Source organism: Lithobates pipiens, unplaced genomic scaffold, assembly GCF_037356315.1.
Source record: "Lithobates pipiens isolate NorthernLeopardFrog02 unplaced genomic scaffold, aLitPip1_a1.2 Scaffold_19, whole genome shotgun sequence".
NCBI classification, from domain to species: Eukaryota; Metazoa; Chordata; class Amphibia; order Anura; family Ranidae; genus Lithobates; species Lithobates pipiens.
Window position 1 is genome coordinate 25,451,288 of NW_027507764.1, and position 25,679 is coordinate 25,476,966.

The following is a 25,679-nucleotide window of genomic DNA, read 5'->3' on the forward strand; positions in this document are numbered from 1 at the left end:
CCAGCTCTCCTCTCATCACAAATCTCCCCCAGCTCTCCTCTCATCACAAATCTCCCCCCCAGCTCTCCTCTCATCACAAATCTCCCTCCAGCTCTCCTCTCATCACACATCCTCCCAGCTCTCCTCATCACAAATACCCCAGCTATCCTCTCATCACAAATTCCCTCCTAGCTCTCATCTCATCACAAATCCCCTCCTAGCTCTCATCTCATAACAAAACCCCTCCTAGCTCTCCTCTCATCACAAATCCCCCCAGCTCTCATCTCATCACAAATCCCCCAGCTCTCCTCTCATCACAAATCCCCCAGCTCTCCTCTCATCACAAATCCCCTCTAGCTCTCCTCTCATCACAAATCCCCCAGCTCTCCTCTCATCACAAATCCCCCCCAGCTCTCCTCTCATCACAAATCCCCCCAGCTCTCCTCTCATCACAAATCCCTCCAGCTCTCCTCTCTGTACAAATCCCCCCAACTCTACTCTCATCACAAATCCCCCCCAGCTCTCCTCTCATCACAAATCCCCCCCAGCTCTCCTCTCATCACAAATCCCCCCAGCTCTCCTCTTATCACAAATCCCCCCAGCTCTCCTCTCTGTACAAATCCCCCCAGCTCTCATCTCTGTACAAATCCCCCCAACTCTACTCATCACAAATCCCCCCAACTCTACTCTCATCACAAATCCCCCCAACTCTACTCTCATCACAAATCCCCCCAGCTCCCTTCTCTGCACAAATCCCCCCAGCTGCCAATGAAACACCAGAATGTATCCAAAAAATCTCTAATCTTTTTACGAGTGCATTAAAAGTGACCTCATCCTTCAGACTGGCTCCTCAAGCCTTGTTTACAAAATAAAGCCTGCAGGGAAAATCAATTTAAATTTCCTTTTTTTTTCTTTATAAATATCAGTTTTGCTGCAGCAGGTTCTATACATGCTACAGATGCACCACTTTACAGGCAGACTAATTCCACGTACACACAAGCAGATTTTCCGTCAGAAAAATCTTGGATGGTTTTTCCGACGGAATTCCACTCAAGCTTGGCTTGCATACACACGGTCACACAAAAGTTCACCAAACTTTCGACTGCCATGAACGCAGTGACGTAAAACACTACGACGAGCCGAGAAAATTAAGTTCAATGTTTACGAGCATGCGCCAAATTGTTTCAGAGCATGCGTAGGAATTTTGAGCGTCGGACGGAATTGCTACAGACGATCAGAATTTCCGATCGAAACTTTTTCTGACTGAAAAATTGAGAACCTGCTCTCAATCTTTTGCTTGCGGTAATTCGGCCAACAAAAGTCCGATGAAGCATACACACAAAAACTCTCATCGGTAATTTGCTTTGCTGAATTTCTGATTGTGTGTACGCGGCATAAGGGGACCTCCCAGGCACTTTATTTAAATTTTTATTTTTATTTTTATTGTTTCACATTAAAATCACAGCTCCTTCAAAAACAATTTTTTTAAAAACTTTTTTTGCATGGATACATGTCCCCCAGGGCAATACCTGGGCCCCCATATCCGTTTTATGGACAATAACTTGGATATAAGCCTTCAAAATGGGGACTTTTGATTTTTCAAGTTCGGGTCCCATAGACTTTAATAGGGTTCACTGTTCAGGCCAAAACTTTTGTGATGTTTGAGAGATCTAGTGTGAACTGAACCCAGGGGTGTTCAGCCAATCTCTACTGAGGAAGGAGAATGGATCTTGGAGGCAGTTTAGCTGCCTGTAGAAAGATGAAGTGCCCAGAGTGCAGGTGAGATGCCAGGAAGAGAGGTGAGGTGTTGCCCTGTAGTGAAAACATTGATGTGGTTTTCCACAAAACGGCACCTGTGGACACCATTTTGTTAAAAACCACAGCTATGTTGTCAGTGTAAAGCACAGGGTGATGGGTGGAGTTATCATGGCATCACACATGTCTGGATTTATGTAGCAATGGCTGCTGTGCTCCCAAATACCAGATTGTACCGGTTCAAAGAACACATGACTGAACAATGGTGACATCACTTTCTCGATAAAACTTTATTGAGCCAACCAAAGACACACTGCTGTGCTCACCTGAAGACCACCCTTCTCTGAGATGTTTCACCCTTATGGGTTTAGTCCTAGAGACAGGGGCTCATAATCAAAATGCGTAAAATCTTTAAAAAGACTTACGCTCTTTATTAAAACAATAAAAATAGTAAAAACAAATCAATAAATTCCAAACAAAAGGTGATTGCAGTTTTCATGATCAGCTAAACAGTAAAGCCACATTCACACTTGTGTGACTTTGGACTGCATAGTCGCATGACAAGTCACACCCCATGTTTCCCAATGAGCACCATTCATATCTGTGCGAATTAAATTTGCAACGACTTCAAAGTAGTTTCTGCACTGCTTTGGTCAGACTTTCATGTGACTTGAGTGCCATAAGCTTTCAATGTAAACCATCAAGTTGCATTCAAGTTGCACCTGCATGTTACACATGCGACCTGTATGCGACTCTCTAGAGCACAAACAATCACATTGGTCAAAGCCAAAGTTGCACTCATTCAAAGTCTCATCAAAATTGCATTGGACTCAAGTCGCACTGTAAAGTCGCAATGGAAAGCACGCGATTTTGAAGTCGCACGAGTGTGAATGGATGCTATGAGGGATCTCGCTTCATTTACATAATTCTTATATAATATAATATAGGATAATAATAATAAAAACACTTATTATTTAACTTACTTTGTGCTGGAATCCATGCAGTTTAGAATTATTGGTCATCATGTACATGCCATGTAGAGCTCTGGCCAGAAGATATACAGCCAGGTATGCAAAGGAAGGTAAAACTGTAAAAGTATTTAAGAATGACCAATCTGTTGAATTAGGACAAGGTTTGTAAGGATGCTTAAAGAATATTTTAAAAACATCATTTTTGTATAGATTTGTGGAGAGGCACTTACATGTGAAAATCAAAATATCGTCCATTATTGGGTCATGTAAGCGTTTAGGATACTTGCTATGACTATAAGTATTCTTGTCTAGCTTGCATTTTGGTGACCATAAAAATATGAAGCTGCAGTTGATTAGTGTAATGTCATCGAAAAACATAATAGTTATTTTACTCCATGATGGTGGAAAAATAAATGTGATATTTCCTATAACAGAGCGCATACGAGAAGCAAACCGATGGAATTCATGTGTGTAAGGCCCACACACTATGACAACTTTAGCTGTTGATTCCCTAACAATCTTTAATTTCTGAATATCATTTTCAATATTCCCAATGAGTGGAATGATATATGATGTGCAGATCCCATGTTGGCTCATCATATTACTCAGTTCTTGGGACTCCTCATCACCGTTGCCATCATCTGATGAGAATATGCCAACCCAATTCCACCTTAAATGCCGCAATAACGTAAAAATAGGGGCATAATGGACCCGGTCGTCTGGTATAGCACGGAATAAAGTCGGATATATTTTTCTATCACTCAGGGGAGTGTCAATGACTCGATAAGTGATCTGGATAAGATGTTGGGAAATATTTTAATGGGATGTTATTGTAGAGCTGACATCCTTGCTTACTGATGTGATTATGCATGTTTTAATACAGGGGTGCCCAACCAGTGGCCCGCGGAGCCCTCTGATGTGGCCTGCGACCTCCTGCTCTGGGATGGCGGGTTTGCAAGCCCAGATTGCAGGTTGTCTACCAGCCATGCCAGAGCATCAGTGTTGTGAATGAAGCCAACGGTAGAGGGAGCAGGCAGCTGCGGAGCAGAGCCGAATAAGCCCATATTTACTGTATAGCACCAACTCCTGTCATAGGTGGCATGGGACAGAAAGTTTATTACTAATATCAGTGTATATATGGGCATATCTGTTCTGCAGTGGTTACTTGGCTGCTTTTAAATTGATCCGTAGGTGTAGCACAGTGTACCTGAGGCTTACCTGCACTGAGCCATAGACTTCTGGTTTTACCTGTGGGAAGGTGTACCACACCTGCAGGATATGATAGAATTCTATGGCAAAGTACAGCCAGCCTGCAGGAAAGCCACAGGTGCGGGTAGACCGCAGACCATCAGTGTAATAGCCTTAGGCCTCTTTAACATGATCTGTCTGACCCAATTGGACCCTCCATTCACCTCCATGGAGTGGCAGATGTAAACAGACTTGTGTGCATTTACATCTGCCTCCTTCCAATCCAATCTGCTAAAAAAAACAAAAGTGTATCCACCCCATTCCATTTGATCAGATGAGAGGGCCCATAGAGTAGAGTGGTCTGTGTCTGTTTCCGCTTTGCATACGCAGAGTGGACGCAGAACTGTCATCTGCTCATTGTGGCCCACGACTGGCTACTAAGTCGTTTAAGTGGCCCTCACTCTTCAAAAGGTTGGGCACCCCTGCTTTAATATGAGGTATATGGACATTACTGTGGTTTCTTACTAGAGCCATCTAGTGGCCAAATATGGGTAACGCACCTGTTTATCATTTACCTCAGAACAACCTAAAGACTTGTACAGGAAGTGGCTGTTTGTTTTGGATTCTGAAGGTTGACCTCGTTACCCAGGAGTCTGTGAACCCTCTCTTACGCAGTGCATGCTGGGTAGTGGATATAAGGGACAGCAGCGGCCATTTTAGGTCTCTTGGGACCACGATGCCTGCCTGTGCTGATCTGTGAGGAGGTTTCCGGGAGACAGCTGCAGACATTCACAGCGGATTGCAAACCTGCTTGTTTGCAAGGTGATTTGACGGAGCCTGAGAGCTGGTGATCAGATTGACGAGGCCCAGAGACGCTTATCAGAGGACCAGATCCAGTCAGCAGAGTGACACAGAACATCTGCCCAGCTGATACAGAAGCAAGCTACAGTTGCCGGATCAAAGTCATCACCCAGAACTCCAATCCAGTTGGTGAGCGGGTTACGACCCACCGTTTGTTAATTTGCTGCACACAGTTAGACTCACTTACAGGCCTCCCTGGAACCTGACATTGAGCAGGCTTGAGGCCTACTTCACTTTAGTGCCCAAGAGTTGTGTATAAATTCTTGGAGTTATACCTGGAGTACCTTAAGCTAACTCTTACCTACCTTTTAGATTACAAATATCAGAGGAGTCATCTCTATCTAGCGCAGAAAGAAGATACGGGCGAGAGTACTTTAAGTGAGGCCTCATGTATAACTTTAAAGCTCCCAGGTTTAGATACATAGAAATATATATATATCTTTCATATTGTATTTGTCTGTTGATTTATATTGTACTGACATCCTACGTTGGGATGGCACTGCAATCTCTGTAACCACCTGCTTTAATATACTTGCAGTAAAAATATTTCTGGTTAAGTGCCCAGTTGTGTGGCGTACTGTTTTTCCCCACCAGGTGGAGCCAGAGGATCCTGAGGGTATTATACAGGTACTTTACATTGTTTTATATTGTACTGTGCCAAGGGGATTGAGTCAAGTTAGTGGGGTTTCTTGGTAGAGTGCAGGCCCAATTCAAACCAGCAGCTCCTTCGGGGGTCAGTGCTAGCGAAGCATTTAGCAGCCATAACCCTCAATGGGGCGGCCTTGACTTTTGGGCTTACCCGTTACCTCAGCTTGGCTTGTACTTCCTGGTCTAGGGGTTCCCTGGGTCAACGACTTTGGACACTGACACCATAAAAGTCCTTTAGAAAGTTTTTTATTTGCAGGGGTAACATCCAACAAACACAGTCTCGTATGGGAACAGAGGGCAAGGGGGAAGAAACTCAGGCACCTTGAACTGCTAATCACTAGAAAGTCTCTAATACAAACCAGAGACTAGCTACTCACAGCTGGGTGTCTCAAAGCTGAACAAATCTCTAGCCAGAGATTATGGCAGTCAGCACTTTAATCCTGAACTTGCAAAGTCTCTAACCTTGAACAAATTTGCAACCGAAAGTGAGCGGGAACCTTTCCTCAGTACCTGGGACGTTCTCTGTCTCCTTGGCAGTACTGGAAAAGTGTGGATTCGTTAATGTCCTTGACAACCCAGCAACCAGGCACTTCTTGGGATGCCAGCTTGTTGGCCCTCCTACGAAGAGTCCTCCCCCGATCACTTACATGGGCTGCGGTGCCCCTCCAAGTTGAGAGCACACCCAGACGCCTTGAATCCTCCCTCAGTTCCTGCGCCTCGGACCAGCCGGTTCCGAGACTCAGGAACAGATGGATCCTTACCCCAGACCATGCAGGTCTAATGGGGCTAGTCAAACTGACCATGTTGTGGGGCAGCATGTGCTCCCGTGATGGGACCCCTCGCGGGGCTACCCTGGTCTGGATTCAGGAACAGGCAGCTCTGGCCTAACGAACGAACCCCAAACACATGATTTCAGCCTCTTAAGTACCCTTCCCCAGACTCGTCAGCGGGGCCAGACTCGCCCACTGATTAGCTCCGAGGAACGCTGATACCCAAAGCGTCCAACCAGGCCTGGTTCTGGTCCTGTCATGTGCACCTAACTGTATACATGACCAGGCAGAACCCTAACACAGCCCAGCCAAACTGAGGCCAAAGTTAAACTTGCACAATCAACCCTCAGAACCCCTTTACTGTTCTGAGGAAAAAACGAAATTTGCACATAGCGGACACTTTGTCAAAAGTGTCGCCGCTACATTATTATTCAAACATAGTAAATATGAGAAATTAAATATATAAATGGCACACAATGATCTCTTGTCATAGTACAAGAAGTACTTGTCAGAATTGATATCATAGAGATCTAAGTGTATGACAGCACACAATGCCTACTTACCTCCTCCAGACTCACATCCAGCTTTTAAGGTGGTTGTAAACTCCATTCATTAAATGTGACCTAGGCACATATATCTGTAGTGTTTACTGATCTCTCTACAAAGCTCTAAGGGCCATGTCTTTCTGCTGCTCCATTCCTCTGTTATCAGCAGAGTCACTTTTGACAAGTAATCAGACACACGAGATAACAGCAGCTGAAAATTTGTTTCAGGCGACAAAGCTGTAAAGGGGGGCATAAGCACAGCTGTGGTGGGGTGGTGTGAAGGGGGCAGAGGACACTATTGTGGGGGGTAATGTAAAGGGCAGAAGACACTAACTACTATGGGAGGGGTGGTGTGAAGTGGGGCAGAGGACATTGTTGTGGGAGGTGATGTGAAGGGGGCAAAGGGCACCGCTGTGGGGGGGGGGTGATGTGAAGGGGCAGAGGACACCGCTATGGGGGGGTGATGTAAAGAGGGCAGAGGACACCACTGTGGGGGGGGGGGGTGATGTTAAGGAGGCAGAGGACACTACTGTGGGGGGTTATGTGAAGGGCCAGAGGATGCTACTGTTGGGGGAATGATGTTAAGGGGTGACAGAGGATACTGTTGTGATGGGGGATTGAGATATGCAGGGGGACTGAGGATGTAAGAACGAGATTGTGATACAAAGGAGGGGGCTGTCATGTAAAGGACAGAGTCATTGCACAAACAAGCAATTTGGACCTCCATGAATTTTAATTCAATATCCCTGATGTAAACAAAAAAAAAAAAAAAGTGAAAGAGATGAAGTTCTAGTGCAATAAATAAGTTTACTAGTAATAAAATCATAAGCAGAGTATGTACTCAGATGTGACCAGTAGGGATGATTTTGGTGTTCGAGTCGAACATATGTTCGACCCGAACTCCGGCTGTTCGCCTGTTCGGCAAAGCCAAAACTCTGTGGGCCATTCGTGCCAAATTCGTGTGGCGCTCACGGCCCACAATGCACTGCGCCATTACAGTGCATTGCTGGCTCATGATTGTCCAAGCAGGCACTATGACCCCCATGCTTGGCCAATCACAGCGCCGGCAGCGAAGAGAGCCATAATTGGCCACAGGCAGGATGCCTGTGGCCAATTATAGCTCAGGGGGTTTAGTACATGCCCCACACTATATAAGGCCGCCAGCGCGGCGGCCTTGTGTAGTGTGTTCCGGCGTGCAGGGAAAGAGCTAGATAGTGTGTTCTTTTCTCAGCCATCTGCAGGAGTTAGCGGGTATTGTGGGTGTTGTGTGCCTCCAGCACAGTATACACCTATATCTACCCTTTATTGCTGGTGTTCTCTAATACGGGCATCTGCAGGAGTTAGTGGGTGTTGTGTGCCTCCAGCACAGTATACACCTGTATCTACCCTTTATTGCTGGTGTTCTCTAATACAGGCATCTGCAGGAGTTAGTGGGTGTTGTGTGCCTCCAGCACAGTATACACCTGTATCTACCCTTTATTGCTGGTGTTCTCTAATACAGGCATCTGCAGGAGTTAGTAGGTGTTGTGTGCCTCCAGCACAGTATACACCTGTATCTATCCTTTATTGCTGGTGTTCTATAATAAAGGCATCTGCAGGAGTTAGTGGGACGCATGGAGTGGTGGATTTGGCAACTGCATGAATAAGGTTAAGCACTTTGGTAGTGTTATCCCACGCCTCTCGAGCCGGGATAAATCCAACCTAATCCAAATGTATTAGTTCCAGCATGAACCAGATTAGTCTATTGGCCAAGATCTTTGTGGACAGTTTAAGGTCCACATTCAAAAGCGATATTGGCCTATAGCTACCGCACACCGCCGGATCCTTGCCGTCTTTTGGTATAAGGGATATGTGGGCCCTTAATGAGTCTTTGGGTAGAGAGTTTCCTTCGCCTAGACCGTTAAACATCTTCACCATGTGAGGGCCTAATAGTGGTAGGAGAGTAGGAGAGTTTGGTAATACTGTAGGGTGTACCAATCCGGGCCTGGAGATTTACCTGGTTTCAACCCAATAACCGCTCGCTGTAATTCCTCTATCGTAATGGGGTCCTCTAGGTCTGTCTGTGCTTCTTATGATAATTGAGGGATCTGGGAAGCTATGAGGTAGTCTGTTATCGTTCGTTCATTTTGTGGTCTAACTGGTAAGTTATATAAGGAAGCGTAGTAATCTCAGAATTCTTTTGCAATCTGGGTTGGAGTGGTCTTTCTTTGTCCCTTCGGATTGATGATTTGTGGGATATATGTATTAAGTCGTTGGGCTCAAACTGCTCAGGCCCAGAGCTATCCGCATTTATTTCCTGACTCGTAGGCAAATTTTAAGCAAATCTGTAAGGCCGCCTTATCTCTATAGTTTAGCAAATCAATGACTTGTTTCCTAAGGGACATCAGTTCCATTTCTAGGGAGGCGACTGGTGTTTTTTTATGTTTCATTTCTACTTCATGTATCTTATGAAGGAGGTTGAGAAGCAATTGTTCTCTTTCCCATTTAATACGCGCGCCGTGTTTGATTAGTATTCCCCTAATCACAGTCTTGTGGGCTTCCCATAGGATGCCTGGATCACAGTCTTCTGTGTTGTTAATGTGAAAGTAATGTTTCAGTTTTGTCTGGACATCCGTCAGTACCTCCGGTGTCTGTAAGAGGCTCTCATTTAGTCTCCAGAATCTGGTGATCTGGGCTGAAGGCAAACAGTAACACAAAGTGATAGGGGCATGGTCTGACCATGTGATTTTGCCTATCTCGACATTTTGCACCACTTCCAGTTGGCCATGCGGGACTAAAAAATTGCCTATTCTCGAGTATACTTTATGGGGAGACGAGAAAAAGGTATAGTCTCTTTCCCCCGAGTGGTGAAGTCTCCAGATGTCTATGAGTTGAGCGTCACGTAAGTCTTGCATTATGCGCCTATGTATGCCTGTACGTAAAGAAGAGGAACTTGAAGAGGTGTTTACTGCAGGGACCAGGGGTACATTAAAATCTCCCCCGAAAATCAGCCGGCCCTCCCTAAAGCCAGTGAGCCGAGTCAGTGCGTGGCTAAGGAAGGTATCTTGTTGATCGTTGGGAGCGTATAAAGTAGCTAGTGTCACTTTAGTGCCTTGTAGCAGTCCCTTAATGAACACATATCGACCGGCAGGGTCTATTAGAGTGTCGCTACACGTCCAGGTTATTCTACCTGAGATAAGTATGGATACACCCTTGGATTTAGCCACTGCATTGGTGGCATGGTACACCTGCGGGAAATGTCGGTTCTTGAGGAAAGTAAGGTTGCCTGTCCTAAAGTGAGTCTCTTGGATGAATGCTACATCGGTCCGAGCCCTTTTAAGGTCATTTAACAGCATACAATGCTTTTCGGGTATATTTTAGTCCCTTGGCATTCAGCGAGTAAATATTGATATTGGTTGATATAGTTACCTGGTTTAGGAAGGGGTATAGGGATGTGCAAGAGGGGTGGGAGAGACGGGGGAGGGAAGGTGTATGAGGATAGATCAAGGTAAGTAAGAAAAAGAGAGTGAAAGATAAAGAGGTAGTAAGAGAGAGTCTTATTGGAGTCTTATCTCAGCTGGGATCTCCAACCCCACTATACATTCAGTCCTCTCTGAAACCTGCTCTGAGAGGAATGAAGGTGTAGAATTAGGTGTGTCACAGCCAAGTAGTTGCAGGCACTCTGCTAGCAGTACACCGATGTCCAATTGTAGCAGGCAAATTTCCATGCCCCAGTTGCTGGACCGTCAAAAGAAGTTCAGTCCCAGCCATCCACATGCCCAGCGGTTGAATGCTAGCTTGGCTAAATTTCTAGCACTTCAGCTGCTGCCTTTTCAGTTGGTAGACTCGGCCCCCTTCCGTGAGTGTGCGGTTCCTCAATGGCAGGTCCCCGGCTCTCTACCGGCATGTGGAAGGCAATGTCCATGCCTCGCTGGACATGGCGGTCAGCGGTAAGGTGCATATTACCGCTGACTCATAGTCCAGCAGGCATGGACAGGGATGTTAGCTATCTTTCACGACCCATTGGGTCACTCTTCTGGCAGCTGCAAAGGATGCAGGACAAGGTGCAGTAGTGTTGGAGGTTGTTCCGCCACCATGCCTCCAAAATGCTACTACTGGTTGTGACACACCTCTCTCCTCCACCCCCTCCTCTTCTTCTTCCTCCATGGCCTCTTCCAGTGCTCTGTTCTCGGAACCAGCGGTGCTCCGTAGGCGTTCAAGGGGCTACGCAAGTATGCAGGCAAAAAGAGGCCATACCTTGCTTGCGCTAGTTTGTCTGGGGGACAGGAGCCCCGCTGGGGCAGATATTTTGTCAGCTCTACAGGGGCAGGCCGAGAGGTGGTTGATGCCACGCCAGCCTAAGCCAGGAATGGTGGTTTGTGACAATGGCACAAACCTCCTCTCCACCCTCCGACAGGAACAACTGACCCATGTACCCTGTGTGGGCAGGCACTCGGGCTTACAGGATGTCCTGAGGCAGGCCAGGAAAGTCGATTTGCATTTCCGTCGATCGTTTAATGCCAGTGCTCGGATGGCTGAGCTCGAAAAGGAGTTGAACATGCCCAAGAACCGCCTTATATGTGACATGCCCACCAGGTGGAACTCAACGTTGGCCATGTGGCAGTGGCTGCACACACAGCAGAGGGACATCAATGAGTACCTGTGCAACTACGGCACCAGGACAGGGTCAGGGGAGCTCAGGTTTTTTTCACCACACCAGTGGGGCATGATCAGGGATGTATGCACTGTCCTGTCACCATTTGATGAGGCCACAAGGATGGTGAGCAGTGACAGTGCATGCATCAGTGACACTGTACCTCTTGTCCACCTGTTGGAGCATACGCTGAAAGGAATAATGGACAGGGCACTTGAGGCAGAACAGAGGCAGGAAGAGGAGGACTTCCTTGCCTCTCAAGGCCCCCTTTATCCAAACAGTGTTCCTGCTGTCCCACCCATCACACAGGAAGAGGAAGAGGAAGAGGAGGAGGAGGCTTGTGTCAGCATGGACGTGGAGCCTGGCACTCAGCATCAGCAGTCTTTTAGGGATGATTTACAGTCCCAAGAAACACATGGACTTGTACATGGCTGGGAGGAGGTGGCTGCGGATCATGTTGTCCTTAGTGACCCAGAGGACTCCGGACCGAATGCCTCAGATAATCTACGCTGCATGGCCTCCCTGATCCTGCAAAGCCTGCGGAAGGATCCTCGTATTTTTCGGATCAAGGAGAGGGACCATTACTGGCTGGCCACTCTCCTTGATCCACGGTACAAGGGTAAGGTTGCGGACCTTATCTTGCCATCACAGAGGAAGCAGAAGATGAGACATCTCCGGGAGGCCTTGCAGAAAGGTCTGTGCAACGCGTTCCCAGAGACTGGGAGGTTACAAACACCTGGTCAGTCACAGAAGGAGCGGTGGAAAAGGTGGCCATCTGACCAATGCGTTCAGACAATTTTTTAGTCCGCAGCCCCAAGGTATGATCAGTTCCAGCAACCATCACCAGCATCTGATTTACATGGTGCAGGAATACCTAGGGGCAAGGTCAGACTTGGACACCTTTCCCACCGAAAATCCTCTGGCTTACTGGGCCTTGAGGATGGATAACTGGCCAGAGCTTGCACAGTATGCAATTGAGCTACTGGCCTGTCCTGCATCCAGCGTTCTTTCGGAATGCACCTTCAGTGCTGCGCCTTTCCACCGACTCGGTTGATTGACTGACCTTCATAAAGATGAATCAGTCTTGGATCACCACCAGCTACCAAGCACCTGAAGCTGATGTAACCGAATAATTTTTTTTGAAATGTCACATCCCTTCAAGACTGCCTATGCTGATGCTGAGTGACTGTCCTGTTATGTTGACTGACTATCCTCTTCCTACTCAATGATCCTGCTGATATCTTGGAAGAACATTTTTGGTTCTGGGTGATGCCACCAGCCCAATTTTTCAGCCCGTTTAACAGGGGCGTGTAATTACATTTTTTGATGCAATGCTTTGCAGAAGGGCTCATTCCTGCACTCCAACTAGAGTATCTGGGAGAGGTTGCAGTGTCGTGGCACCAGCAAGCAGTGCCTAAGGCCCAATTTTTCAGCCCCTGTTCAACAGGGGCATGTAATTACAATTTTTGATGCAATGCTTTGCAGCAGGGCTCATTCCTGCACTCCAACTAGAGTATCTGGGAGAGGTTGCTGTGTCGTGGCACCAGAAAGTAGTGCCCAAGGCCCAATTTTTTTTTCAACTAGAGTATCTGGGAGAGGTTACAATTCTTGCTATAATATTTCACAGCAAGGCCCGTTCCTGCGCCCACCGAGAGTAACTGTGAGGACTTATAGTGTTGTGGTACCAGCACCACCACCACAACCACCAAAGGCCCAATTTTTATACCACTGTTCAATAATGGCATGTAATTACAATTCTTGATATAATCGTTCACAGCAGAGCATATAGGGCAGGCTCCTACTTTCAAACATCCAACTTACAAACGGAAGGAGACAACAGAGATGGAAAAAGATGGACGGCCAAAAAAATTATACAGGGGTTATAACCCTTCCCTATGTTTTCCAAAAAGCTTAAAAAAAGATTTTTTAACTGAAGCTACACTTTAAAAATGTACCAGTTCAAAATTACAAACAGATTCTACTAACACAACAAACCTACACAGTCCCTGTCTTGTTTGCACCGCCTGTATACTGCAGTTCTGAGTATAGAGGGCCTTTTTTTGGGGTATGGGGTTCCCCTTAATATCCGTAGAAGACCCAAAGGGGCCGGTAATGGGCAGGGGGGCTACCCATGCCATTTTTCTCAATGATTTTCATCCGTATTGCTGGAACCTGATATTACATTAAAACCGCAAGCAGTATTAAGTGACTTTTTTTCTGTTAAATGTCAATTTGTGCAGGGACTGGTCTAAACACGGGAAACACGTGGCACTTCACAGGCATACTATAGACACCCTTAGGCATGATATTTAAAGGAATATTTCACTTTTTTTTCACTTTAATCTTCATTAAAATCAGTGCTCCTGAAAAAACATCAGTTTTTAAAAACGTTTTAGGCATTGACCCATGTCCCCTGGGGAAGGAGCCTGGTCCCCAAACCCTTTTTAGGACACTATCTTGCATATTAGCCATTAAAATTAGCACTTTTTATTTATAGACTTCAATGGGGTTCGCCCGTTCGAAAGTTCTGGTGCGAACCGAACCGGGGGGTGTTCAGCTCATCCCTACTAGAAACCCTCTACTACCAACCCAAAGCACAGGTTAGATTACAGGGACACCTCTCAGAACTGTTCCCCATCCATAAATGCATGAGGCAGGGATGTCCCCTCTCCCCCCTTCTTTTCTCGCGATAAGACTCCACCCAGATATCCATGGGGTGCGCTGTGGCCAATCAACGCACAAATGCGCATTGTTCGCGGACAATGTCCTCCTCTTTATTACTTTCCCCCTTCTCAACCCCCAACATTATCCAACTACTTCATGACTTCAATTGGTCTCCTGCATCTTTGTACATATTGAGGATCTGTATGTGAAGTGAAGGATATTTTGTTTTTGACGTGTCGTAAAGATGCTCTGCATGTCCCTTTCCCACGCTTCTAGGCATTGTAGTTGATGGTCATCTGGTGGCGTGATCAATAGTTGGTATGTGGCGGACAAGGCATGGGTCATGACTCCCTCCTCTGAACAATACGTTTCGTAAGAGGTTAAGGTTTGGTCTAAATTTCCGGGTGGAGGCATTGATTTAAGAAAATTATTCAATTGGAGAGCCCTCCAGAAATCTAGATGAAATGGGCCATCGGGACTCATAAGTTTGGTTATGGTAGACCACTTACCACCTACGAGAAAGTGGGAGGCTTGGGAGAATCCAGAGGTCCTCAGGGAGCAAAAGGTGGGCTCTTTGTACCCAGGGGAGAACTCTGGGGTTCTCAGGATCGGGCGGAGTGGGGAGTCTGGTGATGTAAGGCAGGAGCGTATGAAGAGAGATGCACATGTGCGTGTGGTTATGCCTGTCAGGGGATGGTTTTTCATGTCTCCTGGTAATAAGTTATGGCACCAGGGCGCTCTGTTCAGGGGTATGTCACATTGGGCCTGTTCCAGTCAGGTCCATAGTTTGGTGGTCTAGTGATGGTCCCAGTCACTAAGTCACCAAGTCTGGTCAAGTGGATTGCTTGGTCAAGTGGATTGTCAAATGGATTGCTTGGTAATATTTGCAGAGGTCTGGTACTGCTAGACCTCCATAGTGCTATTCTATTCTAAACTTTTCTAATTTGAATTCATTCTATACAAAATTCGAATTTCGGAAGATGGTTTCTGAAATTCGAATTTCGTATAGAATGAATTTGAATTTGAATAGAAAAGATTAGAATAGAAAATAATAGACTAGAAAAACAATAGAACAGAACAGAATAAAATATAATATAATATATATATATTTTATTCTATTCTGTACTATTGTTTTTCTAGTCTATACTTTTCTACTCTCTTCTAATCTTTCCTATTCAAATTCGAATTCATTTTATATGAAATTTGAATTCATTTTGAAAGATGGTTTATATATATATATGAAATTCAAATTTTGGAAAAGGGATATGTAGAAATAGAATTAAATAGAATGAAATCAAATTCTAATATAGAAAAGACTAGAATAGAAAAAACAATAGAACAGAATATATATATATATATATATATATATATATAAAACCATCTTCCAAAATTGGAATTTGGTACAGAATGAATTAGAATAAGAATAGAAAAGATAGATTTCTATTCTATAGATAGATTTCTATTATGTTCTATTGTTTTTCTATGCTATTCTTTTACATTATTTTCTATTCTATTCTAATCTTTTCTATTAGAATTTGATTTCATTCTATACGAATTTCGCTAAATTGTTATATATATAGTTTACTTTTTCAAATTCTGTCAAATTTTTTTGAATGCGGTAGAATTTTTTCGAATTTGATAGTTTTTTCGAATGCAGTCAAATTTTTTTGAATGCGGGCAAATTTTTTCTAATTCGAATAAAACTAAACAAATCCCGAAAACGAGTGTAACGAATGCAACATGTTTAAATAAACAAATTTAGTTAAATAACGAATCAAAACTAAACTAAACAAATTTTTTCATCCTGTACATGTCTAATGTTGAGCTGGGAGTGTGACCTTGAACTTAATTGGGATCTAGACTTCTGCCACTCTAACTTCGCCCGATCTTTCAAGGGTATTTTAAATATTTCCTTGATTGAAGTTAGCCTCAAGGTCGTATCCTGCTGGTGCCTCGTATCTACCCATCTAGCCAAATATTACCCACAAGCTTCTCCCATATGCTTCAGAGGATGTGGCCACATGGGCACTCTCCTACATATTATGTGGGAGTGCCCTAGAATCAGAGTTTTACTGGAACAAGATTTTTATCCTCATTCGCAAAACCAATGTAATTGCGATTAAGCAGGATCTGATGATTGCTTTACTCAATTGCCTAAACCCTAAAACCCCTAAGCCTACTCAGACTCTGATTCGCTTCATCCTCCTAGGCACCAACATGACTATTGCCCGGGCCTGGAAATCTCCGGCAGTTTCCTTCCGCTTAACTAAACAGAAAATCTCACTGATAATGTCGCAGAAAAAGATCACCAACACCATCCTTGACACGGTTGACAAATTTAAACTCACCTGGGAACCCTGGGCTACATACATCAGGGTCTCCCTGTAAACCAGGATTACAAGCCACAGATCATCTTCCTCTCCAAGGCAAGACTTAGGCTCCTTGCACCATTAGCCTTCCATGCATATCCTCCTCTCCAACTCCCAGCCTTCCTCTCGGCTCTCTCCCCCTCTGCTTTCCTCTTTCTGTCCTTTCTCTTCTCTTCTTTCTCAATGCCAACCTTCGCCGACACCCGGTGCGGGCAAAAACCCCCACAGGCATTTATTCTGTTACACCTCGGAAGGGGCCCTTACTGTCTTTTCTTTTTTTTTATTATATACCCCAAAATGATCCACTTGACCCAGGATGGGATACATTTTTCTATCCTATCTGGGTTCTTAGTCTAGCCTGTTAGTTGATTGGTTACATAGTTAGCCCTGAACTCGGTAATGCAAGTGCCTGATCTACTAACCATAGTTCTACTAATGCCATTGAAACACTGTTTTTTTTATATATATTCTCTGGGTGGCCGGACCTGACTACCTCCTGCACTGCTTGATCCCGAACAGGGTGCAGGAGGTGGTGGGGACGGAAACCCTTTAGATATTCTGTTAAAAGAGTGAAAGGCATGGTTCAACACTGTTAATCCTTGTTTGCTGTATACAAACTAATTTTGGATGTTGTTGTTGGTCCATATTTGTACTGATGCACATTTCCAATAAAAAACATTTTTCCAAAAAAAAAAAAAAAGTTTGGTTCTCCTATTATTATCTTGATAGGTAATAACAGAATGTTAAAATGTGCTTCCATTTGTACAGTGTGTATTTATATTTTTGTATTATGACACTTCTTACCTGTCCAGTGGGCTGCCAATAGTGTAAGTGAGGAGGGGCTGGCCAAAGTATGACACATTATTTATGCATTCAGCATTCATGTTATACTGATGTTGGCCAAGAATGTTTGTGTCTAATCTACTTGCAATGTTTATGTGCAAAATTACTATTTTTATTTCTTGTTTGACTCCACATTTTCCTTCAAGGCTACAGGAATGGCAGACTGTGGCCTCTCACTTTGCCACCCATTGGGACTTTCCCAACTGTGGAGGGGCAATTGATGGGAAACATGTCCACATAGTCCAACCCCCCAACTCGGAGTAATACTATTATAATTACAAGGGGTATAATAGTATAGTGATGTTGGCGGTGGTGTCGGCTACTTAGGAGTTCCTCTATGTGGACATGGGGAAAATGGGCAGATGTTAGATGGTGGAGTCATCACCCAGACAGAGTTTCACAGCCGTAATCAGAAGACAATACCTCCTGAAGACAATGTGGAAGGACTCTTGTTAATCTTCGTTGCGGATGAAGCATTTGCACTGGGGGACCATCTTATGCGGTCATTCCCTAAGAGGACCCTTACCCCGGACCAGAAGGTTTTTAATTACCGGCTGGCCAGAGCCAGAAGAGTGGTGGAGAATACATTTGGAATAATGACCAGCCGGGTCTGCCTATTTATTACACCCATACACATGGTGGAATATAAACTGAATCATATCCTTTGTTGCTGTGTTTTCTACAACTTTTTAATGAGAAATTCTTTCAACTATGTTGCCTCAGTTGGGTCTGAGGCCGGACTTATTAATGATCAAACACTGACGGCGCTTGAAACTGCCTGTCCTGGCTTGCCCCCACCCTCTCCCCCCCAGCGCCCATGAGGTCAGAAATAAAAGATAGAATAATAAGAAATATAAAATACATCTGGTACTTTGTGGGTAGGAGAGCCATTGATATGTCAGACAATGTCTGAGACATTTTTAAAATAAATTTATTTTTGAAACTGAACTAATATTTGCTTTCATTTACTGCTTGGGTGTCAGGAAAGGTTCCCTCCGCTGGTAATATCAATCATGTGGCATGCAGTACTGCGATCCACCAGCAGGTGTCTCCTGCTGGAATTATGTCATCTTTGGTCCGCAGTACTGGTGTCCACCAGCGGAGGGATCCTGGCAGTATGGAGCAGGTATTGCCCTCTGCAGTCAGGCGTCACATGACTGACAGCAGCCATTATAAATACCAAGCAAGTTTATATACACTTCGCCTTGGTATTGTCCTTGAGCCCTGACCTGATACCTGATACCTGATACCTGTTACCTGTTACCTGTTACCTGTTTCCTGTATCCTGCCTCTTGTACCTGTTCCCTCTCTCCTTGTCCCCCTATTCTGCTTACGTCCTATTTATGACCCCGGCCTGGCTTGACTACGATTCTGGTTCTCCCTTTTGTTACTTTATACTGGTTTACTTGCTTATCTGCACTGTTTGGTTGTTAGTTTGTTCACTTAGTTTGTATTGGTGGTGTGTTCACATTTATATGCGTTTGCTTAATAAATTTACCTTCACTTATTTGTGTCTGGTTCACTTGTCGCAGTTACACAGTTCTGGTCACATCTGGTTCATGACAGAATACCAAGGCCATTCCTGACCAGAAGTGGCTGCACAGGGGAACCATTTGCTTTAGTTTGGTTGCAAACATGAATGCTGATGAGATCATTTATTTTTCTCTGCTGGCATCTGAGAGTGGTGATTATTGCCGCCAGGTCTTGAAAGAATGGTCTAGTGACCAGTTGTTTGCAGCTATGCGTTTGGCTCACTCCCTGGTCGATCAGGGTTATACATTGTTTGAGGAGGTGCAGCCTTTGATAAAGATCTGTACTGAGCTAGCCCTGCCCTGTATCCCAGATGGCCGTGATGATTTCACTCCTCCTTTTGATATGAATCAGGTTGTATCTTTAGTATGGCTTTTTGAAGATGATCCTTCTGATTTTTGTGAACACTACTCAGCCTGTTCCCCACAGGTGATTGCTGAGTGCATTGTATCTGCTCAGTCTTTGGTTAGACAGGGAGGCTTAAAACTTCAGTTTGTACAACCCATACTTTCAGCATGGTCTGACATGGTGCAATCAGCCCCAGCCAAACAATCCACCTCTGCCATCAGATATGAGCCTACCCAAAAGTATGTTTCCCCACCAGCCATGTCAGCCTCAGTTGCACCCCAGTACACGCTGCTCCCAACCAAATACTCCTATCCAGTCTCAACTCCCTGTACTTATCCTGCATTCAACCCACCTGCTTCCTCTCCGCTGTCTACAAACCCACAAGTTCTTTCCCCAGCTACTGGTACCTCTTCTCTGCCATATCGCAATCCTCCTTTCCAGTCTGCTGCACCCCTTATTTACAGTCCTGTAGTCACTGGTACCTCTTCTCTGCCATATCACAATCCTCCTTTCCAGTCTGTTGCACCCCTTATTTACAGTCCTGCAGTCACCTACAGAGCTTCAGTAGCTAAGCCAAAGAAAAAGCGAAAGTTTTTCCCAACCAAAATGATCTTACCATTAACCCAACCTGCCTCCACACCTACCAATCTGTCCCAGCCCGGAGTGCCAGAGCCGGAGTTCCAGCCAGACGCCTTCCAGCCTGATGTCCCGGCCTTCCAGCCAGACGCCTTCCAGCCTGATGTCCCGGCCTTCCAGCCAGACGCCTTCCAGCCTGATGTCCCGGCCTTCCAGCCAGACGCCTTCCAGCCTGATGTCCCGGCCTTCCAGCCAGACGCCTTCCAGCCTGATGTCCCGGCCTTCCAGCCAGACGCCTTCCAGCCTGATGTCCCGGCCTTCCAGCCAGACGCCTTCCAGCCTGATGTCCCGGCCTTCCAGCCAGACGCCTTCCAGCCTGATGTCCCGGCCTTCCAGCCAGACGCCTTCCAGCCTGATGTCCCGGCCTTCCAGTCTGATGCCTTCCAGTCTGATGCCCCGGCCTTCCAGTCTGATGCCTTCCAGTCTGATGCCCCGGCCTTCCAGTCTGATGCCTTCCAGTCTGATGCCCCGGCCTTCCAGTCTGATGCCTTCCAGTCTGATGCCCCGGCCTTCCAGTCTGATGCCTTCCAGTCTGATGTCCCGGCCTTCCAGTCTGATGCCTTCCAGTCTGATACCCCGGCCTTCCAGCCTGATGCCTTCCAGTCTGATGCCCCGGCCTTCAAGTCTGATGCCTTCCAGTCTGATGCCTTCCAGTCTGATTCCCCGGTCTTCCAGTCTGATGCCTTCCAGTCTGATGCCCCGGCCTTCCAGTCTGATGTCTTCCAGTCTGATGCCCCGGCCTTCCAGTCTGATGCCTTCCAGTCTGATGCCCCGGCCTTCCAGTCTGATGCCTTCCAGTCTGATGCCCCGGCCTCCCAGTCTGATGCCTTCCAGTCTGATGCCCTGGCCTCCCAGTCTGATGCCTTCCAGTCTGATGCCCCGGCCTTCCAGTCTGATGCCTTCCAGTCTGATGCCCCGGCCTTCCAGTCTGATGCCTTCCAGTCTGATGCCCCGGCCTTCCAGTCTGATGCCTTCCAGTCTGATGCCCCGGCCTTCCAGTCTGATGCCTTCCAGTCTGATGCCCCGGCCTTCCAGTCTGATGCCTTCCAGTCTGATGCCCCGGCCTTCCAGTCTGATGCCTTCCAGTCCGGTGCCCCGGCCTTCCAGTCTGATGCCTTCCAGTCCGGTGCCCCGGCCTTCCAGTCTGATGCCTTCCAGTCCGATGCCCCGGCCTTCCAGTCTGATGCCTTCCAGTCCGATGCCCCGGCCTTCCAGTCTGATGTCCCGGCCTTCCAGTCTGATGCCTTCCAGTCTGATGTTCCGGCCTTGCAGTCTGATGCCTTCCAGTCTGATGTTCCGGCCTTGCAGTCTGATGCCTTCCAGTCTGATGTTCCGGCCTTGCAGTCTGATGCCTTCCAGTCTGATGTCCCGGCCTTGCAGTCTGATGCCTCGCAGTCTGATGTCCCGGCCTCGCAGTCTGATGTCCCGGCCTCGCAGTCTGATTCCTTCCAGTCTGATGCCCCGGCCTCCCAGTCTGATGCCTTCCAGTCTGATGCCCCGGCCTCCCAGTCTGATGCCTTCCAGTCTGATGCCCCGGCCTTCCAGTCTGATGCCTTCCAGTCTGATGCCCCGGCCTTCCAGTCTGATGCCTTCCAGTCTGATGCCCCGGCCTTCCAGTCTGATGCCTTCCAGTCCGGTGCCCCGGCCTTCCAGTCTGATGCCTTCCAGTCCGATGCCCCGGCCTTCCAGTCTGATGTCCCGGCCTTCCAGTCTGATGCCTTCCAGTCTGATGTCCCGGCCTTGCAGTCTGATGCCTTCCAGTCTGATGTTCCGGCCTTGCAGTCTGATGCCTTCCAGTCTGATGTTCCGGCCTTGCAGTCTGATGCCTTCCAGTCTGATGTCCCGGCCTTGCAGTCTGATGCCTCGCAGTCTGATGTCCCGGCCTCGCAGTCTGATGTCCCGGCCTCGCAGTCCGATTCCTTCCAGTCTGATGTCCCGGCCTCGCAGTCCGATTCCTTCCAGTCTGATGTCCCGGCCTCGCAGTCCGATTCCTTCCAGTCTGATGTCCCGGCCTCGCAGTCCGATTCCTTCCAGTCTGATGTCCCGGCCTCGCAGTCTGATTCCTTCCAGTCTGATGTCCCGGCCTTGCAGTCCGATTCCTTCCAGTCTGATGTCCCGGCCTCGCGGTCCGACGCCTTCCAGTCTGATGTGCCTGCTGTCCAGCCTGATGTGCCCGCCTTCCAGCCTGACGTGCCGCTGCCCGCCTTCCAGCCTGACGTGCCGCTGCCCGCCTTCCAGCCTGACGTGCCGCTGCCCGCCTTCCAGCCTGACGTGCCGCTGCCCGCCTTCCAGCCTGACGTGCCGCTGCCCGCCTCCCAGCCCGATGTGCCAGCTTCCCGGCCCGATGTGGTTCTGTCTGCTGCCCTGCTTGAAGTGTCTGTTACCCAACCTAATGTGACTTTGCCCATAGCCCAGCTTGACGCAGTGGACTTTCCCCAGCAACTGCTAGTTGGAGCGTCCGGAGGTCGCTCCTTTGAGGGGGGGTACTGTCAGGAAAGGTTCCCTCCGCTGGTAATATCAATCATGTGGCATGCAGTACTGCGATCCACCAGCAGGTGTCTCCTGCTGGAATTATGTCATCTTTGGTCCACAGTACTGGTGTCCACCAGCGGAGGGATCCTGGCAGTATGGAGCAGGTATTGCCCCCTGCAGTCAGGCGTCACATGACTGACAGCAGCCATTATAAATACCCGGCAAGTTTATATACACTTCGCCTTGGTATTGTCCTTGAGCCCTGACCTGATACCTGATACCTGATACCTGTTACCTGTTACCTGTTTCCTGTATCCTGCCTCTTATACCTGTTCCCTCTCTCCTTGTCCCCCTATTCTGCTTACCTCCTATTTATGACCCCGGCCTGGCTTGACTACGATTCTGGTTCTCCCTTTTGTTACTTTATACTGGTTTACTTGCTTATCTGCACTTTCTAAAATACAATGTGAAATTAACAAGGGACACCAACACCAAACAATCTCCTTCAGGTTAAAAAATACAAGATAATAATGGTGTTGTGGTAACTTGGCACACAAAACTCACACAAAACATTATGGAGATCAACAAAAAAAAAATACAGGAGAGTTTGATTAAAAAAACAACCACAAAATAATTAAAAATCTAAAAACATTAAAAAAAAAAAAAAATTTGGGAGATCTGACAAATAAAAATGTTATATTCATGAAATCACGAGAAATAATAAAGAAGTTTGTGTGAATATGAGCAGCAAAACAATTTCATTCTTCTACCATTATAAAGAAGAGAATGCGCTGCATTAACCACTTGAGGACCGCCGTATTGCCAATGTACGTCAGCACAATGGCACAGGCAGGCATAATCACGTACATCTACGTGATTGCCTTCCAGCGGGTGGGGGGTCCGATCGGACCCCCTCCCGCTGGATACGGCGGTCCGATTCGGTCCAGGAGCGCTCCGTGATGAGGGGATGGCCGTTGGTTTTCGGCCACCCCCTCTGGATCGCTCCTGGCCAATGAGAAGCTTCCTCCCCTGTGTATTGTTTACACAGGAAGGAGGAAGTGATGTCATTCTCCTCGGGGCGGTCTTTTTGACCGGACTACGAGGAGAACAGTAAAAGTAAGTGTGCACCAACACTACACTGACATGTAGGTACACACAGGCACACAAACCCCCCCCGATCCCCCCCCCCGATCGCCCCCCGATCCCCCCCCCCCCCCAGTCACAGTGTCACTGATTGCATTGATCATTTCTTTACTGATCAATGCATTCAGTGTCAGTTGTGACAGTAAAAACTGTCAGGACAGTTAGTGTTAGGTCCAGGGTAGCCCCCTATCACCCCCCAATAAAGATTTAACCCCCTGATTGCCCCTAGAGTTAACCCTTTCACCCCCTTTTGCCAGTGTCACTAAGCGATCATTTTTCTGATCGCTGCATGTGTCGCTAGTGTCGCTAGGTAGCTAGTTATTTTTTTAGGTTCACCGCCAGGTTTTTATAGCGCTAGGTACCCCGATATACTACCCAATAATGTTTTTAACCCCCTGATTGCCGCTAGTTAACCCTTTCACCCCCTTTTGCCAGTGTCACTAAGCGATCGTTTTTCTGATCGCTGCATTAGTGTCGCTACAGTCGCTAGGTAGCTAGTTATTTTTTTAGGTTCACCGCCAGGTTTTTATAGCGCTAGGTACCCCGATATACTACCCAATAATGTTTTTAACCCCCTGATTGCCGCTAGTTAACCCTTTCACCCCCTTTTGCCAGTGTCACTAAGCGATCATTTTTCTGATCGCTGCATGTGTCGCTAGGTAGCTAGTTATTTTTTTAGGTTCACCGCCAGGTTTTTATATCGCTAGGTACCCCGATATACTACCCAATAATGGTTTTAACCCCCTGATTGCCGCTAGTTAACCCTTTCACCCCCTTTTGCCAGTGTCACTAAGCGATCGTTTTTCTGATCGCTGCATTAGTGTCGCTACAGTCGCTAGGTAGCTAGTTATTTTTTTAGGTTCACCGCCAGGTTTTTATAGCGCTAGGTATCCCGATATACTACCCAATAATGGTTTTAACCCCCTGATTTCCGCTAGTTAACCCTTTCACCCCCTTTTGCCAGTGTCACTAAGCGATAATTTTTCTGAACGCTGCATCAGTGTCGCTAGTGTCGCTAGGTAGCTAGTTATTTTTTTAGGTTCACCGCCAGGTTTTTATAGCGCTAGGTACCCCGATATACTACCCAATAATGGCTTTAACCCCCTGATTGCTGCTAGTTAACCCTTTCACCCCCTTTCACCAGCGATCACAGTATAAGTGTCACTGGTGACGCTGGTTAGCCAGTTAGTTATTTAGGTTCCCCGTCAGGTTTTTATATAGCGCCAGGGACCCCCATATACTACCTAATAAAAATTTGAACCCCCTGATTGCCCCTAGTTAACCCTTTCACCACTGATCACCGTATAAGTGTTACGGGTGACTCTGGTTAGTTTGTTTTTTATAGCATTTTATATTCAAATCCGGAAGGCAGTGCTTGGTTTTCGGGGTCCCGTACGTGGCTAGGCTCCCAAAAAGTCCCCCACATGTGGTATCCCCGTACTCGGGAGAAGCAGCAGAATTTATTTTGGGGTGTAATTTGACTTCTGCACATAGCATGTGTGAGCAATATATCATTTAGTGACAACTTTGTGCAAAAAAAAAAAAAGTTTGTAATATTCCCGCAACTTTTGGCAAAATATAAAATATTCCATGGACTCAACATGCCTCTCAGTAAATAGCTTGGGGTGTCTACTTTCCAAAATGGGGTCATTTGGGGGGGTTTTGTGCTATTTTGGCATTTTATGGCCTTCGAAACTGTGATAGGTAGTGAGGAGTTAAATCAAAAATTTGCACCCTTAGAAATCCTGAAGGTGGTGATTGGTTTTCGGGGTGCCGTGCGCGACTAGACTCCCAAAAAGTCCCACACATGTGGTATCCCCGTACTCGGGAGAAGCAGCAGAATGTATTTTGGGGTGTCATTTCACATATGCCCATAGCATGTGTGAGCAATATATCATTTAGTGACAACTTGGTGCAAAAAAAAAAAAGTTTGTAATATTCCCGCAACTTGTGGCAAAAAATAAAATATTCCATGGACTCAACATGCCTCTCAGTAAATAGCTTGGGGTGTCTACTTTCCAAAATGGGGTCATTTTGGGGGGTTTTGTGCTATTTTGGCATTTTATGGCCTTCGAAACTGTGATAGGTAGTGAGGAGTTAAATCAAAAATTTGCACCCTTAGAAATCCTGAAGGTGGTGATTGGTTTTCGGGGTGCCCTGCGTGACTAGACTCCCAAAAAGTCCCACACACGTGGTATCGCCATACTCGGGAGAAGTAGCGGAATATATTTTGGGGTGCAATTCCACATATAACCATGGCATGTGTGAGCAATATATCATTTAGTGACAACTTTTTGTAAAAAAATTTTTTTTTTTTTTTTTTT

The 25,679-nt window shown here is 46.5% G+C and overlaps 1 protein-coding gene across 1 annotated transcript in view; it reads right to left on the reverse strand.

The window, feature by feature from the left end:
- The window catches only part of LOC143995846 (vomeronasal type-2 receptor 26-like), a 101,117-nt gene that overhangs the window by 45,259 nt on the left and 30,179 nt on the right, over window positions 1-25,679 (reverse strand). The window contains exon 3 of the mRNA XM_077490564.1: window positions 2,718-3,497. Coding sequence (XP_077346690.1) covers window positions 2,718-3,497 — 780 coding nt within the window. The remainder of the gene's footprint in view (window positions 1-2,717; window positions 3,498-25,679) is intronic.